The sequence below is a fragment of the Mirounga leonina genome, unplaced genomic scaffold (assembly GCF_011800145.1).
Source record: "Mirounga leonina isolate KUSES-001 unplaced genomic scaffold, KU_Mleo_1.0 Mir_171, whole genome shotgun sequence".
Taxonomy (NCBI): Eukaryota; Metazoa; Chordata; class Mammalia; order Carnivora; family Phocidae; genus Mirounga; species Mirounga leonina.
Genome location: NW_023270436.1, coordinates 23230770 through 23249360, shown reverse-complemented (window position 1 = coordinate 23249360; position 18591 = coordinate 23230770). Strand labels below are relative to the sequence as shown.

At 47.9% G+C, this 18591-nt stretch overlaps 1 protein-coding gene across 2 annotated transcripts in view; it reads right to left on the bottom strand.

Annotated features, from left to right (window-relative positions):
* OSBP2 (oxysterol binding protein 2) overlaps positions 1-16970 on the bottom strand; it is a 167563-nt gene extending 150593 nt beyond the window's left edge. For both annotated transcript variants that reach the window (XM_035017376.1, XM_035017377.1), the window contains exon 1: positions 16294-16970. In XM_035017376.1, coding sequence (XP_034873267.1) covers positions 16294-16970 — 677 coding nt within the window. The remainder of the gene's footprint in view (positions 1-16293) is intronic.
* Between the last annotated feature and the right edge of the window lie 1621 nt (positions 16971-18591).

Sequence of the window (18591 nt, the reverse complement as noted above, 5' to 3'; positions counted from 1 at the left end):
AATCAACAATCCTGGATTGGCTCTTGTACCTCTAAAGGACATTACTGAGACAACTGGCAAAATCTGGATGGGATCCATAGATTGGATGATAGCATTATATCAATGTTTACAGTGCATACATAGGAGAATGCCCTTGTTTTAAGGAATACACACTGAAGTAGTGAGTGGTAATAGGCATCATGTCTGGAACTTACTCTTAAAATCTTAAGAAATATTATGTATAAATATAACATAGAGAAAGATAAGGTAAATGGAGATTAGTAACAATTGGGGGATCTGAGGGAGGAGTACATAGGAGCTATTTGTGCTATTCTTGAAATTTTCCTCTAAGTTTGAAATTATTTCAAAAGAAAAAGTTTATTTAAAAAATCTGGGAAGGGGACTCCTGGGTGGCTCAGTCAGTGAAGTGTCTGCCTTCAGATTAGGTCATGATCCCAGGGTCCTGGGATTGAGTCCTGCATCGGGCTCTCTGCTCAGTGGGGAGTCTGCTTCTCCCTCTCCCTCTGCCTGCTGCTCTGCCTGCCACTCTCCCTGCTTGTGATCTCTCTCTCTCTCTGTGGCAAATAAATAAATAAAACCTTTAAAAAAAATCTGGGGAGAAATATCAACAATTGCAACAAATGGACCTTATTTGGATCCTGATTTCTAGAAACTGTAAAAACGATTTTAAATCAGTGGGGAAATTTTAATATTGACTGGATATTTAATAATATTAAAGAATCATTGTGGGGCGCCTGGGTGGCTCATTTTTTTTAAGCAACTGCCTTCGGCTCAGGTCATGATCCTGGAGTCCCGGGATTGAGTCCCGCATCGGGCTCCCTGCTCGGCAAGGAGCCTGCTTCTCCCTCTGACCCTCCCCCCTCTCATGTGCTCTCTCTCATTCTCGCTCTCTCAAATAAATAAATAAATCTTTTAAAAAAAATAACTAATATTTATAAATATTTCAGTATGTATCTCTGTAGAGATGAAGGTTTTTAAAAAAACATAATCAAAATGGCATTAACGTGCCTAAAAGTTTAACAATGATTCTTTTTTTTTTTTTAAAGATTTTATTTATTTACTTGACAGAGAGACAGTGAGAGAGGGAACACAAGCAGGGAGAGTGGGAGAGGGAGAAGCAGGCCTCTTGCTGAGCAGGGAGTCCGATGCAAGACTTGATCCCAGGACCCAGGGATCATGACCTGAGCCGAAGGCAGACGCTTAACTACTGAGCCACCCAGGCGCCCTCCAACATCTCTACTTTTATATGTTTGAAATTTCCCATAATAAGAAATAAAATCCATTTGAAATCCATTGCATTTTAAGTTCTTCCCTGTGTGTAGTGATAACCAACAGCAGTGCTAAACTACTTTTTTTTTTTAAATTTTATTTATTATCCATATGAGACAGAGAGACAGAGCACACAAGCCAGGGGGAGGGGCAGACGGAGAGGGAGAAGCAGGCTCCCCACTGAGCAGAGAGCCGACAGGGAGCTTGATCCCAGGACCCTGGGATCATGACCTGAGCTGAAGGCAGATGCTTAACCGACTGAGCCACCCAGGCACCCCATGAACTACTTTTTTTCCTAAAGATTTTATTTATTTATTTTAAAGTAAACGCTATAACCAACATGGAGCTTGACCTCATGACCCTGAGATCAGGAGTCGCATGCTCTAGCGACTGAGCCAGCCAGGCGCCCCTGTGCTGAACGACTTTGATGGTGAAGGGGATCTCTTGAGTCCCAGTGAGCCAGGCACAGGAATGAGGCTGTGCACGGAGCATCTCAGGAGGAGATAAAAGATGACAGGTCCTCAGGGCACAGGGCTGGATCTATTTCAAGACCTAGTCATGGGCACAGAACAATTCAGTATAGTTGAACAGATCTGTGTGGTTTTTTTTTTTTTTAATCATCACACAATCCCTGTAGCTGCAGCCACAATCTACAGAATGTTCCAACAACCTAGATTCTTCCTTTTACAAGTGATCCGTTAGCTTAAAATTTCAGCAGCACGAAAACATACCCCCCCAAAATACTTCACTAAGCAAAGGAGGTTCTAAAAAAGAAAACCAGTTAGCAAGCCAAGCAAAAGACTGAAACGCCACAAATTAGAAGTCAATTAAGGAAACACTTGGATAGAATTTTAACACACCAAGGCCAATTACAAAATTAAATGCACAAATTACAATACAAGCTTACAGATCTGATGGAGAGACATGTAATTTATTCAGGAATTCTACTTCTTCCTTTCATGGCCTCCAGTCTTATGCACATTGATATTAATATTAGATGGAATGATCTTATGTAAAAGTGACTCCCACCAAGTTTCAAGTGAAGCAGAAATGGCAGCTGAACTCCTATCAAAACATGACAGCAGCCTGCAAAGCTGAAGGCCTCACACCACAGGCAGTCACAGACTTCCCCAGCAGAGACTGTGTTTAAAACAACTGTCGCCCCTGCTTGTCACGTTCACTGTTTTGTTCAGTGAACGTGACAGGCCAGGCACTAGGCTCAGTGAAGAAAACAGACAAGGTCCAGGCTTCTGCCATGGGATGGTGGCTCTCCTGGGCCCCCCAAGAATCCAACAAGAGTGTAAGATCTTCTGTCTCTCCTCCATCATTTGATCTAACAAGGGAAGGGCCCTGTCAGCACAGAGGGGTCTCCTTATGAAAAGGTTCCTGAACTCCAGAAGGATAGACCACAGCCTGGCTATACCCAAAAGAGCCCTCAAATATGTCTTCCTCATCCTCTGGCAAATCCAGCCCTGCTTTCATTGACTGTATGTGTTACACAGGAGTGTGAGGTTAAACAGGAGGTTTTCACTAGTTAAGTTTTACTACTAGCAAAATCCTTACATTCAAAACATCCCTCTCAGTTATGGAAGGGTTTACCAAGTCCTTCCTCATGGGTTGTTTCAAACAGCCAGTTAGGGCTGTTTACAGATGATAAAAGTGTGGGCCACAGAGGTTTGGAGACTTTCTTCCACATTGTCAGGGCTGATTGTGTAACTAACAGGATATTGTGGAAATGACAGAGTCAAAAAAGTTGAAAAGGTAAAAAAAAAAAGAAGACAAAACAAAACAAAACAAACAAATAAAAAACAACCAAGTAACCACTGTGGTTTCTGCTTGCTCTCTCTTGGATCACCCTCTCTGGAAAAAGCCAGCTGCCATGTTGTGAGAACACCCAAGCAGCCCTTTGGAGAGGCCCATGGAGAGAGGCACTGAGGCCTCCTACCAACAGCCAGCACCACTGTGCCAGGCACGTAAGTGAGTCACCTTCAAGGTGGAACCTCTAGCCCCAGTCCAGCCTTCAGGTAAGTGCAGCCCTCATGAGGCGTCCGAAGGCAAAATCACCTCCAACTAACCACCCACTCATGCATTCTAGCCCCACAGAAACCATGAGATAATGTTTATTATTGTTTTAAGCCGCTAAATTTTAGGATGATTTGTTAGGCAGGAAGAGAAAACACAAAGGGACATTGACCCAGCCTCTCTGAGGATGAAGAGTATGGCTGTGAGGAAGGGGTAAGTCCAGGAGTGTGGGACAGAGAAACATCCCAATGAAGAAAGAGTTTGCCTGGAAACCCATCTCAGCTCAACAGAAGAAGAACTTTCTAACAGTCAGAGTTATCTAAGGAATACCAGCTTGTCTTGGGAGATAAAGGTCTGCTCTCTGTCACCGGAGAGGTCTGCTCAGAGGCTGATGCTAATGGGGCAAAGATGTCATAGGAAGAAAACAGTGAACTTCAAGTCAATGGTTGGATCGAACGACCTGCAAGTTCCTTTCCTACCAGAGATTCTTCCACACCATGCAACTTACCCAGGGACCTGGAAAATCTTGCTCCCCAGCTTCCCAGGCTCCAATGACCTGCTTGAGCAGTGTTCATCTGGCTAATAGTTACTGAAAACTGATTTGTTCTAGGAGAAAATAGACAACACATGAGCTACTGGTCCTACCCTCAAAGAGCTGTACATGCACACGAAGCACATATTGTCACCAAGTGTAAACCAGGGCTGACAGGGGAAGGGAGGCAAGAGGCCTGCCGCCCGAAGCCATTACTATCTAGAAGGCTGCAAAGGGGAGCAAAGGGTGGCTCAGATGGTTAAGCATCTGCCTTCGGCTCAGGTCATGATCCTGGAGTCCCGGGATTGAGTCTGTGTCAGGCTCTCTGCTCGGCGGGGAGTCTGCTTCTCCCTCTGACCCTGCCCTCCTCGTGTGCTCTCTCATTCTCTCTCTTTCAAATAAATAAATAAATAAAATCTTTTAAAAAAAAATTTAGAAGGCTGCAAATGCTGCACAGGCTGTGAGGCACTCAGGTAAATGCAAGTGAGAGAGAAAGCACTCTGGACATCTGCTCGGGGGTTAAGAATGCCCTAATTCCCATCTCCAGAAGGAATGACTCAGTAAACTGGCAGGGAAAATAAATGCAAACTTAGGAGAACTGCAGGACTCAGAAGAAGAAAATCACTTCTGTGCCCACAACTGGCAAAATAATTTCGTTTTCTAAAAATGGAAAATTCAAGGAAGGTGTCTTTCTTGTCACAGCATGTGAACAACGCAGCAAAAGATGATGCCCCCCAACTTAGTCGGCTTGTGCGTCTCCCCAAACTGGGAAAAGGAACACACCACTCGCCCATCTGTGGCTCAGCAAGAGCATCACCCATTCCTTCTCTACCAGGTCAGCCACAGCCTCCCTGCTGCCTGGACTCTGATCACCAAGCCACCAAGTCAACAGACATTTCTGTGCCAAGCCCAGTGCCAGGCAGAGATCATCTTTGATAACTCATCTCTCCCCCAACTTCTTCCAATTGCTTCCTCATCAAATTCTCAAGGAAGTTGGGGCTAAAAGGAACCCCACAGATCACCCAGTCCAGCCCCCTTATTTTACAGATGAAGAGTGTGATCATTGGAAGGAAGGGTAGAGGCTGGGATACACTGAAGTATTTTTCCCAATTCCTAATGTCCTCCCTGAATTACAATTCCATGTCCACACCCTTCGTCATGGGATTTTGGAGGATCACCCACTAGAGTGGGGAGTGGATACCCTCTCACCCCACTGATATCAGATGGGGCCATGTACCCTGATTCAGCCAATGGAATATGGACCAGAGTGAAGGTGTGCAGGCTCGAACCGGGGTGCTTCCTTTCTGGCTTGCCCTCCTATACTTCTACCATCACAGGGAGAAACTGCTAGCCTACTTGTTCAAGGCAGAGGAGTGTCCCAGGTGCTGCTGCTGGAGGCAGAGCCGCTCCAGCCATCTGCAGACATGCAAGCAAGAATAAACCACTCTTGCTTTAAACCTCTGAGTTTTGGGGTGATTTATTTGGGGGCTGCCTGATCCAGGAGCACAAGTGAGCTGAGGACCCAGTTCTAACTCTCATCTACCCCCTCCCCTATTAGGATGTGCACAGAGCCCACTGTCACTGGGGTGTGACAGTAGAGGAAGAAACCAGAAGATGATCCTAGAAAGGCAGAGATGAGGCTGGTCCTGAAGATAAGCAGTGGTTGTATGTGTTTGGGATGAATGGAAGATGAAGAAGGAGTCTCTTGTGCTAAAATGCAAGGTACATGTCAGCAATCTTTGTCAGCAACCTAACTGTCTGCTTTTATTTCCACCCACCTTCTCTTAGGCTTTCACAATCATTCTTTTTGCAAGTGGAGGGCTTACTAGCCAGTTACAGAAGCCTGGAGATGTGGGAAGGGAATTTAGAGGTCTATCCTCTTGGATTAACTTCCCACAGTCCCAGATGACAGAGTTGCAGGTGGACCCTGAAAGTGGCAGTGTCCTACCCAATCAGTATAGAAGTTGTTCAAATGGGTTTGATTTTCATGCCTGCATATATCGTGCCAGGGTGCCAAGACCACCCAATGGGGAAAGGACAGTCTCTTCAACAAATGGTGCTGGGAAAATTGAATGTCTACAAGCAAAAGAATGAAATTGGAACCTTAACTGACTCCAGGGTTGGGTTAAGACAAGTATAAGAAGAGCCTGGAGCATGCTTTCAGGCTAGACACAGGAAACTTTAACACCATCAGGGTCCTATCCAAAAGACTCTAGAGCCAACTGAAGAGGCTCCTATAAGGGCAAAGACAAGGCAGGACAATATGAGCATGATCAAGGGCAATACAACAGTGGGCTGAAACACAGCAAACATGTTTGTATCCATGAGATGATAGTGTTTTTGAGAAAACAAAAAGGATTGGTCACCATTGGAAGATAAGAACCAACTCATGATTTTGAGAGCTTGTGATTAAAAGGAAAGAATCAAGAATTTATTCTGCCTTTCCTGTGTGAACCATATCCCTGAGTAACCAGAGTAGTAGAGAAGGGGAGGTTTCTCTTTCTGGAGGTATTCCTGCTAATAAATAAGGAAGAAGTGATAGAATTACACTAATCGAAGACTGATTATCACCAGCAGCTAACATCACAAACCAAGAAGCCACCAGACATTATGAGCTCCTGATGGAAGAACACATCATCACTTGATCAAGTTTCTAGATCCATCTGTCAAATTAAAGAACTGGGAGGACATGTTAACCTACACGAAGAGAATGCAATCAGCTAAACCCAGACTGTGCGAAATTCTGTGGGTAGACCTTACTTGGGTCCCGATACAAATACATGAATCAAAAAAACATTTTGTGACATTTGAGACAATCGAAACTGTGAACACCAGATATTTGATGATAATAAGGAATTATTCATTTGTTTTAGTGTCACGATGGTATTGTGGATATGCCCTTAAAAATCCTTATCCTCGGGCGCCTGGGTGGCTCAGTTGGTTAAGCGACTGCCTTCGGCTCAGGTCATGATCCTGGAGTCCTGGGATCGAGTCCCGCATCGGGCTCCCTGCTCAGCGGGGAGTCTGCTTCTCCCTCTCCTGCTCCCCCCTCTTGTGCTCTTTCTCTCTCTCACTCTCTCTCTCAAATAAATAAATAAAATCTTAAAAAAAAAAAAATCCTTATCCTCTAGGGCGCCTGGGTGGCTCAGATGGTTAAGCGTCTGCCTTCGGCTCAGGTCATGATCCCAGGGTCCTGGGATCGAGTCCCACATCAGGCTCCCTGCTCCTTGGGAGCCTGCTTCTCTCTCTCTCTCTCTGTCTTTCATGAATAAATAAATAAAATCTTAAAAAAAAAATCCTTATCCTCTAGAGATACATACTGAAACATTCACAGGTGAAATGTGATATTTGGGATTCACTTTGAAATGGTATTGGCCAGAAAGTTAGTAATGGGTGCACAGGGGTTTGTTATACTATTGTCTACTCTTATAGATGTTTAAAATGCTTCATACTGAAGAGTTTTAAATACAAATGAGTACAATGAGTTGTCAATACTGTCACATGTCCTGGCTCATGCTAAGCCTCAGAAAAGGAGCTAAAAATCTGAGCAATGTGTAGCTTCTGTGGCCGCTCGATTCTCCTGGCAAGTCAGTGCCTCCCCATGGGCTGCTGCAATAGTTCAGCCTGTATGTTGGGTCTTTATAACATGTAAAAAGATTAAAATGACAAAGTGTCTTCTATTTTAAAAAAGGACTTCACTGAAATTTGAGAATCTACTAAGTAGAAGGCACTATGCCCAGCACCCCAGGGGCCCCCTCAGTGGGAAGACACAGCCCCAGGCTCTGGCGGGGAGGAGCCGGATGTTAACCTAAAGGAGGGAGCCAAACCAACATCCTGCTAATAGGGGTGCATGGCCAAATACATAATACACAAAAGGGCATCAGAGGAAGGACAGCTCTGCCAGCTCAGCTCATTGCAGAGGAACGCAGGCAGGTTCTCCTGAGATGACTTGGAATTAAGACTGTCAGCTAGGACGTCGGTAGCAATGAAGAGGGGATCTCCTGGCTGAAAGGATGGCTGGTGCAGAGATCTGAAGGGGAGTCTGAAGGGCATGTGGTGTGCAGAGGGGGAATAAGGCAAATTAGGCAGAAGATGGTTCAAGGCCCAGGTATCAAGAGAGAGGGAGAGAGGGACGGGGCACCCAGCTGGGCAGGGCAGTGAGGGGTGAGCCCAGGAAGGCCACACGCTGTATTTCGGGAAGACAGTACCTACTGCAGCTTCAAAGGACAATACAAGGGCGCCTGGGTGGCTCAGTTGGTTAAGCGAGTGCCTTCGGCTCAGGTCATGATCCTGGAGTCCCTGGATCAAGTGCCGCATCAGGCTCCCTGCTCGGCGGGGAGTCTGCTTCTCCCTCTGACCCTCCCCCTCTCATGTGCTCTCTCTCTCTCATTCTCTCTGTCTCAAATAAATAAATAAAATCTTTAAAAAAAAAAAAAAAAAAGGACAACACAATCTGGCAGTGTCCTATGCAAGCTCAGCAATTCCAATAGCCCTCTTCTTGGTTTAGGCAATGGCCCAGCAATGCAGATCAAATGGTGTGAGTCAAGATTGTTAAATCGGCCTTCAGTGCGCCGAGGTGTGGTTGAGCATGTGATGAGGTGTCAAGACGAGTGGAGCTTAGTGATCAGGACTCTTAAAAATGGAAACAGACGCGGGAAAGAGTCCCATGTAAAAGGAAAAAACAGAGTACCCAGCATGACCCTGAAACTCATCGACAGTTTGCTTCATGTGTCTGATTATGAAAGGAGCCTCTTAAAGCCACATCTTTGTGTGGTGACACCTGGTATGTGTGTGATTCACCACACATCAAAGCTGCCAATTTCAATTCTATTCAGGGTGTTTCTTACCATCTCCTACTCCCTGTATGTCAGTTTACAGTGGAGTGTATTTCTCTCCTCCTAGGATAAGCAGACATTGATCTGGGTTAAGGAACCCCACACCCTTTTCACAGACCTGTCTTTCTTTCCTGACACAGTTTGCCAACTATACCCCAGAAGACTATAGGAGGCATGGGAGGGGCATGCTTGAATACCCAGCTCCCTGCAAGCTCCCCCATGGCACTGTGTCTGAACCTGCTGGCCTTTTACTGAATGGCCAGGATGGGTATGGATATCCCTCCTCCCCTTCCTCCTCCACGTGGTGGTTTTATGATGGATGGTATGCATGTCCATCTCCCACACTGCGTTATAGATTGTTGGCCCTCGATAAATGATACACCCAAAGCTGGTATAATGCTTACTGTCACAAATGTTCCGGACTGTTCATCAGGCCCCAATCTTGGATTAACAGACCCTCCCCAAAGAAGGCACAAGCTGAAGAACTCACATCAGACATTCCATCAAAGGCACAAAAGTACTTGCAGAGGAAGGAAGAACATGTGGCAAGTGCACTGCAGTCATGTGCAAAATCAAGTCAGCAAAGGGTCTCAGGGAAGGTCTAGATGACAAAAGTGTCTACGAAACAATAAAGGGACAACCACTGTGGCTGGAGGCTCCGAAGAGAAGGCCCTCAAGCACACAGAGCAGCAGGCCATGCCCACACCCTGCAAGACTGGCATGTGTTTTCTCTGATAGGCAGTAAGAAGCCACTCTGCCACTCAAAGCCAAATGTAAGCACTCACTCTCCCTGAACCGGAGTGAGTGTTGGCCCTTCCCTGTGCCTGACATCACTGAAGTCTGCAAGGAGGAAGGAGGTCAGAGCTATGCAGAAAAGAATTAACACAGCTGGGCTGAGGCCACTTATCCTTTGAAAGATTTGCCCTGGGCTGGCATCTGGGAGTTTGGGTTTGGAGAGGGCTCCCCCCACTCGCTAACTGCTAAAGGTGGCTCACTGTGCCTAAACTACTCACACAAAATCTCGGTCTATGCTGAATACCTGCTTTCATTCTGGCAGTCTGGACGGTGGGTATATGCCAGGCAGACGGTGCCCACATGGTCAGCCCCCCAGTAAAAACCATGGCCACCAAGTCTCTGAGGAGCTTCCCTGGCTGGTAACATTTCACACGTGTTGTCACAACTCATTGAGGAGGAACTGAGCATGTCCTGTGTGACTCCACTGGGAAAGGACCCTCAGAAGCTCGCACGTGGTTTCCCCAGACTTCACCCCATGCCCTTCTTCCTTTTGCTGATGGTGATTTGCCCCCTTTCACTGTAATAAAGCACAGCTGTGAACACGGATAGATGCTGAGTCCTAGGAGTCCTCCTGGCTCCTTATGGAACCTAGAGGGTTAGTCTTAGAGATCCCAACACAGGGCCCCAGCAAGAGGTCTCCCCCACAAAGAGGTGCGTGGAGTCCATGAGCTGCCCCCTGGTGCCATCTGTGAACTCCCACTTCCTTCCTTCATATATCAGAACAATGCTCCTGGCCTGCACTCCTCACTGAAACCGTGAACTGGAAATCGCTCTGACATCTGCAGAGAACCCCACAGATGTGAGGGCCTGTTATTTGATTGGATCTAATGTTTTAGGGTGGAGGCATCACCTCTGATCCATGGCCTGCTTCCCACGGGGTCTTGCACATGGAGGGCCTGCAAAAGCAAACCTTCCGGTGCACAGGAAACTAGTTGAAGGAGCTATAAGATCAAGAAAAGCCCTTTTAAAGCTTTACCTTTGTTCCCCATTCCTCCAACGACCACCACACTTTACAAAGTGAAAAGTCATCCTAGGTATATACAGACCATAAGCACAAACACTTGCAACCCTACGGAAATATGAAAGTAGGACCACAGAAAGAGGCTACTGTTTCACTGAAGAGCCTATTTCAACACAGTCGAATCTGTCAACATAATATATCCAGATAATCTGCATTTCATAGCTTTTCTGGCACTAAAGGCTTCAGCCGGCAATCTCCCACTTATCATCCCAATCTCATTCGAGCAAACAAGTTTTTGAAACTGAAAACAAATTAAGAAAAACCCAAGTTTGGCATTAACCTACTTGGCTCCCTGAAATCTCATAAAATTGCAGGCAATTCTCATTCATTCACTCACTCTTCCATTCAGATTAGCCAAGCTACTGAGAACATATCAACAGCAAAGCACCTGCCAGGCTCCATGCGGAATACAAAGAAGATGCTGAACTTGGCCATGGTGTTCCTTTTGTACAAAAGCTGTCTGCAGAGATGCCCACACGGGCACCGTGTGCGTGTGTGGCTCCCAGAGAAAGAAGACAATGGCCCTTGGATCAGTCAGGGGCCACTGTGGGTATTTCAAACAGGAGAAAACCAATGCAGGGAGGGATGTATGAACAACATAAGGGACGCAACTGTTGAAAAAGAAGCCTGGAGAAGACAAGGCAAGTCCGGGGCCATTGGGTGGGGAGCTAGCACCACAGTGGGGATGCACTGTCCAGCACAGGGGCTGGAAGCTGGGACGCCAGTGGAAGGCAGACCTGAACCACAATGTGGCCCTAGGAACGGAGAGGAGGGACTAAAGGAGAAAGACAGGCAGGGCTCGCAATTCCATCTGATGTCAGAATAGAGAAGGAGGAGGCAGCAAGCATGGCTCAGAGGTTTTCAGCTATTCATAGAAAGAGAAAAGTTAGCAGAAGGAACAGGATTGGTGCGGAAAATTACAATCGGTGTCACTAGACCTTGCTAAGAACATTGGTGTGTACTGGGTTCCTCCAAAATATGCTGCCAATCCACTCACAACCTCTTTGCCACACCCTTCTGCTAAATGTTAAGAAAATACACTTCAAGCAAATGTGGACACGTTTTCAGCCTGTGCATTCCTTTTCAGCCTCCTAATGGTCTTATAGTATGAAACACTGGATGATATTTTAAAGTAAAGCTGAATCCAATATGATAAGGCCACCATCTTCTAGAGTGGAGACCCCAGTGGCTTAACCTGCAGACTTGCATCCTCAGGGACACTTTGCAACTGGAGAGTCTTTCCCATCCCCGTCCTTTGAGTATTACCTAAAGTGATGTTGAGAACACTACTATTTCCTGGCAGCCCGTCTCCATGAGAATTTGCCTTTGAGAGATGGTCTCACCGGAAGATCCATCCTAGAGTCAAAGAGGTCTTGGTGTGCCAACTTCTCTTACCTGACTTGGTACCACCCCACAATGGGCCCAGCTCACCACATGTTCAGTGGTCTTCCTCAGCCAGAAGACTTTCAAAATTTACTCTTACTTGACCGAAGTCTTCTTTCTTACAGACCCAGGCTAATTTCTTTGAAGACTTCCTTGCTAACTGGCCTAGCTATGCCTACCTGCCATAGATCAGTCTGAACAACAAATAAATTAAAACAAATGCTTCTGTTTGAAATCGTTTGCTGGGAAACAAACATCATTTATAGTGTCACCAAATAGGCAACTGGTATAAACAAAACAGAATTTTGCTTAACCAAATCAATGTTGTCATTAATGTGGAGAAAGCTCATGCGTGGAAAACTCTAGCCCTAAGAACTTGCTGAAGCGATACCTTTGAAAATTCCCCATCACTTATGAATTTTTCCTTAATGTAACATGTAATCACATGTTCTCTATGAGATAAGAACTGGGGATAAATTTTTTAAAATGGGAACTAATAACCAAAAGACCACATTCTCTTTGTGTCCAAAGAGACATATGACTAAGCATGTCAGCAATAGAATAAGAATCTCATCTCCTGTATTTATTTAGATTCCTAGCACATTGTTGGAAAGAAGTCAAAACCTGCCAACAGTTACCAATACTTCCCCGAAATGGTTTCTATATGTGACAATATTTACAAAGAGCATTTTTTTAATCCTGATAATAGGACTGTTACCAAGCCCAGCTGTTGGCACTAGGTACCTTCCCCTTTAGAATAAACTTAAGTGATCAAATGAGTTTCTCAAGCAAAATCCAGGGCGGAAGTACCTGAGAAAGCCACACATAACAGAGAAATTCTAATCTAAACCTCCACTGAGTTTCCATTAAGGTACAAATAATGGGGATAGAAATTCAGGACAAGACTATGAGACACCATAGTACACCCATCAATGCAGACAATAGCAAGTGTTGCAAAGGATATAGATCCATAAAATCTATTAACTGCCGGTGGGAGTATACATTGGTACAACTGCTTTGGAAAACAGTTTGGCATTATGTAAGGTGAACCTTCACATTCCTACAACCCAGCAATTTCACCCAAGAGAATCTCCTGCATGTGTACAAGAACTGTCATGGTCAGCCATCAAGAGGAGAATGCATAAATAAAAAGTGACACACTCACGTCCTGGACTGTTATAAAGCCATCAGAATAAGTCCCCCCAAATCATATATTGTACAATACCCTTTTTTATAAAGTTAAAAATGGTTGAAATGAAAACTATGGGGCTTTTAAAATTGCATATAGATGCGATAAAACTGAATAAAAAGGAAAGAAAGAGGACAGTGACATAAATTTGGGATGGTGGTTACCCCGGAGTGGGGCAGGCTGGAGAATGGGAGAGGGGAGAGAGCACAAGAAATATGTGCCCACATTTTCTCTGAAGATATTTCTCTGAACACCAGGCTTCACTTAGTTAAAAAAAAGAATAATAAAATAAAATTAGAGTGGTCTTTCCAAAAGGGAAGCTTGCAAGGGAAATGGCTCTGATTTCTTCTCCACCAGGTGCATCACCCTACCAGGTTAAACCTGGCTCTACCTGGCCCCTAAGGGAGAGAGATCATGAATAAAAATTCTCTCTGTCTTCAGCTCACAAGCACTTGAATTTTGCCACTCTTCTGGCCACACACACTTGGAGAACCACTGAGAGGGGCACCTGGGTAGCTCAGTTGGTTAAGCATCTGCCTTCGGCTCAGGTCATAATCCCAGGGTTCTAGGATTGAGCCCCATGTCAGGCTTCCTACTCAGTGGGGAGCCTACTTCTCCCTCTCCCTCTGCCTGCCACTCTCCCTGCTTGTGTTCACTCCCTCTGTGTCCAATAAATAAATAAAATCTTAAAAAAAAAAAAAAGAACCACTGAGAGCTGGGGTTCCAGACAGGGTAAGAAGAAAACACATATGTACAGCACCGGGAACAGACAGAGCCCACATAACCCACCCTGCTGCCATCAGAACTATGAGCCACAGGGCTGGAGGGCACTCCGTCCTTGACCCCAGCAGGCAGGATGGCCCTGTCTTGTCTAGAAGGCAGGATTCAGACCAGAAGCAGGGACAGGAGAGCAGTGTCAAACAACTGAAGTACTGAGAAGCACAAGGAGGGGCAGACCAAAGGGTCCTCCAAAAGGCACAACGGGGTACAAGAAAGAAGTGGCAGTTTGGGCTCCACCTCAGAGGGGCCTCTTCTGCACTTGGAGACTCACCCATCTCCCCTGGCATCTGGGAGCCACCCACAAGTGAGGTGCCTCTGGGCGAGCCACAGAAGGTTTGTTCGTTTGGCCTCGGTTTCCTTTCCTCTAAAATGGGAATGAGGACATATTCATGGAAAGACTCACATAGGACTAAATGATGGCACAGGGCTGTCCTAATGTTGGGAATCATTCATTCCACCCAGACAAGTCAAGCAACAGTTCTGCCCACCTTGGAGTCTAGAAATGTCCAAAAACAAAGCAACCGAGCTGGATTGTGCAAGCACACACACAAGAAACTTGCTCCCAACCCCTTCATCCCCCCAAACCAGTATCTGTGCCCACAACCTTATCAGCAAGCAATAAGAATTTTTCTTGCTGCCCAGAGAATCTGCACATTTGAGATAACCTTGAAATGCCAACTGTCTACACACAGTTATTTTAGAGAAAAGAAATTGGTAAACCTTTGCTCTTTCTATTAGAATAAAACAAAAGAAAAGTGCATGAGATCAGGTTTTACTTCCGCTAGAACTGTGGGACCCTATACTCATAAACATTACCTTGACCCCTCTAGGTTAGTCGTACCTGGTAAATACAGATAACAATGTGAACTCGAGAAAGTGGGCATTAGGACACAGATCTGGGACAGGCACAGACTGTGGATACAACAGGCCCAGGTCAGAATCTCTCCCCATTGCCGATGGGGCCAGAGACTTCCGACAAGCTACATCCTCCTGTCAAACCTCAGAACCCCTCAACAATCCTGGAGCCCACCTCACAGTGTGGTTGTGAGGATGAAGTGAATGTAACATAAAAAAGAGTGTGTGGTCCACAGCCAACAGTGACATATTTATAACAAATCACAGATGATCCCTACCACTGCATGTCTTGGTGAAATGTTTACACACCTGACAGAGAATGGTAAGTGGGATAAAAACACCCTTTGGAAAAGAATCATTTCTTGTTTGGTTGCCTAACTATAAGAATGCTATGTTCTGTGTGATCTGGAGGGTGCAGCTGAGTGGGCTGAGGGGCACCAAGATACCACATGAGAAAGGCACATGAGAAATACTTGTCAGTTTTCTCCCCTGCCAGGAATTAATGACAGTGGTCCCCATTTGGGAGTGGGAACCATCATTTAAGTTCAGTGGAGCTCCCCAATTGTCAGGGGCATCATAGACTCAACCATCCTCCAGAAGCTGTGTTCCAAAAAGGCGAGGAAGGATCCTACAAACCCTATAGTGAGCGACCTGAAGGGATACTGCCTGGCCAAGTGAAGTGACCAAGGTGACCTGAGTTTCACCAAACAGCAAGGCAGGGCCCTCCTGTCTGCAAAGACAATGGAGCAGTGCTTCTCAGACCGTGGTCCGCAGCAGCAGCATCTGGGAACTTGTGAGAAATGTCAAAGCTCAGGTCCTCCTAGACCCACCGCATCAGAAACTCGGCAGAGAGGCAAGTACTTTATGTTTCAACAAGTCCTTCAGGGAATTCTGATACCGGCTCATGTTTGAGAACAAATGGCGTAGGGTGGCCTGAGATCTCAAAGTTGAAACCAACCATCCCCAGGAAACATACTAAGGCACTAGCCAGTTAGAAAAGAGAGAAGCCTCTGGTATCTTTCTCCCTTTCATCGGGCAGATAGTACTAGCTATCTCACCACCGGACTTCAGTTTTGAATCCCATGCTGCTTCTGCAATAAGGAAGGTGACAGTGGGATGCTTCTGGTTCTCCACAGAATGCTAAGATGGGCCCCTAAAACGCAGGTGCTGTATCTGATACATCTGGACTGCTGCCAGTGGGTTCCAAGGACTGAACAAGGTGATTGTTCCCCTCAATCCCTAACACAATGATCTTAGCTCCTGAACCAGAATCAAAGACTGGGGAACTGACACTGGTTGGCTGCCCCAAGGCTCCACTACCCCCAAGACCAGAGGGGCCCTGAGGCCCCAGATCACTCTCTCACTCCACCTCCCCACTCACTCCTGAAACCCAAGCTGGTCAGGGGTCTTGTCCACTGGGGGCTCCCCTGTCAGAGGTCAGGGCCCCCAGCCCTTGGAGGTTAGTCAGAGATACTATTTCTCCCGCTAGAGTCCATGTTCCCAACCATCCCTAAGCTAGTGGCAGTGTCCTCCAACCCCACACACCCTCTGTCACCATCACTGCAACATCACCACCCTCCAACCTCAGATGCCCCAGTGTGCACGTCCATACCTGTAGTAAGACAGCAGACCATTGCTGAGCACGAACCAACGGCGCTGGTAGCCTTTCAGGTAGTTGGTCCATTTGAGCAGCCAGCCCTTGAAGCTGTCCAGAGGCAGTAAGACCTTGGGCGCAGCGGAGGTCGCGCCAGTCCCTGACATTGGAACCCCAAGAGACGCCCTCACCTGTCCGGGTCGCAGCAGGGGCGGGGGCTTTGACGCCGGCAGCGACCCCGGCTCGGGTTTGGTCCAGGGCGCGCTCCCCACGCCTGGCCCCAGGGCCGGCAGCTGCTCTGATGAGGCCTTGGGGCAGGGCCCAGCCCCCGCACTGGAGCCCAACTCTGGCCGGGGCCCTGACCCCCGCCCCAACCCCAGCAGCAGTTCCGTTCCCTGTTTGGACTCTGGCCTTGGCTCGGACGTCTTCTCAGGCTCCAGTCTTGGCACCGGCTCAGAAACTGGCTCCGACACCTGTTCCGACACCGGCTGCCGCTCGGGCTTCGGCACTTGCTGGGGCTGAGGCTGGGGCTTGGGCTGGGGCTTGGGCTCCGGCCCGGGGCCAGGCGTGGAAGCGCTCATGCTCGGCGCCGCCGTGTGGCAGGACAGGCAGGGGACAACCGTGAACAGCGACGAGAGTCCGCGGGTGCGGCCGCCACAGCCGCCGCCTCGGCACAGAGCGGCCGCTTTCCCCATAGAGCCCGCCGACCCGAGCGCGGCCGAGTCGCGGGGAGGGGGAAGCGGGAGGCGGAGGCCGGGGGCGGGGCCGGGGGCGCCGTCACGAGCGCGCGGCGCGGGGCGGGGGCGCGCGCAGGTCCCCTCGCGGCCCCGGGCGCCCCGAGCCGCCAGCGCCAGCCGACTGTTGTCCTTCCCGCGCGCAGCGGGCCGGAGCTGGACCTCTGTCCCTCCCGTGTGTCGCCAGCGCCCGGCAGGTCTGGCCCTTGGAAGGCGCCCTGGAAACACCTGTGGCGCTAGAGCTTCGTGGGCGGGCGACGCGGAAGGGACGGCGCGCTTTAGGCCACCCTCGCTGCCTGCCTCCCAGCCCGTGCCAGGCGCTGGGGGAACAATGACGAATGCGGAGCCCGCCGGCTCGCAGCGCAGCTCTGCCGGCCGAGCCCAGCGCCGGCGCTCCCCAGTCCGGGGTGGGTTCCCTCTCCGAAACCCAGGCGATCGCGGTGTGGGGGAGCAGGTGCCGCGTTCGGAAACCACGAAATGCTCCCGAAGCCCCGGGGCCCAGCCGGATGACGCTAAAAGCTGAGGAGGACGCCCACCGCCCCCCATGGGAGCCATTACCTGTCTGTGGGTCCTTACTCGAGGATCAAGCTCAGTGGCCGAAGTCACCAACGCCTCCACCTCCTGAGCAGGCTGGCCTCTAGTTCATGACCCCGCACTTCGCTGCCAAGTGGCGACATAGTTCAGGCTCTCTAAACGAATATGGAGTTTTTGTAAACCGGGCGTTTTAAGTATAACAAGGGACATCTGAAAGCGGAGTTCTTAACTTGGACCTCCTGGATATCCCTGGGTAATCCTGGCTGGCAGTCTATGAAGCTTCTGCAATCGTCTGCTGAGTTTTATGTGTCTGTGCAATTTTCTAGGGAGAAAGTCCACGGTTTTCATGAGATTCCCAAAGGAGTCTGTGATCCCAGAAAGGTTAAATATTTTAAAGACTATCCTAAAGGGAAAGGTCGATGGTTACCACAAATAATGGAAAATACAAGTGGAAATGTTGGCTTTGGGCCTCCCACCCAGACCCTTTCATCTCTAGACCTCTGTGCAGGCTCCCCTCTACTCATCCTAACGAGTCTTACGCTCCCTTTGCCCACTGTTCTTTCCTGATCTTTGCTTGTGACAAGACTGCCTGTGCAGGGACCAGCCTCCTACACAAAGTGATAGCCTGAGCCCAGCACGCTGGAATGTCCTAGAAACAGGTGGTGCAGGCACTCCCCAAACAGAACTCCTTGCCATCCTTGCTGGTGACTGAGACCCTTTCCTGGGGCACTTGCCCCTGAATGGTGGTCTTACCTGCAGATTTTTGTGAGCTCGGGAGTGCAGAGACCTGCCTATCTTGGTATATCACGTAAATACAAAGATGGTCTCAGTTTGAGTCAAGGAAAAGTGGTTGTCTCTGAGAACTGGGCAGCTGGGGGATGGAGTTGCAGTGCCTGCTCTTCACTTACACCCTTTGAACCTTTGGAATGTTTTAAGTGTGTGTGTTTCACCTATTCAAAAAGTAATAATAATTGTTTCAGTTCATCCCAAGGAAGCTTATTGGAAATTCAGTTTTCCATCTGCATCTTCCTAGGATTCTGAGTCAGTA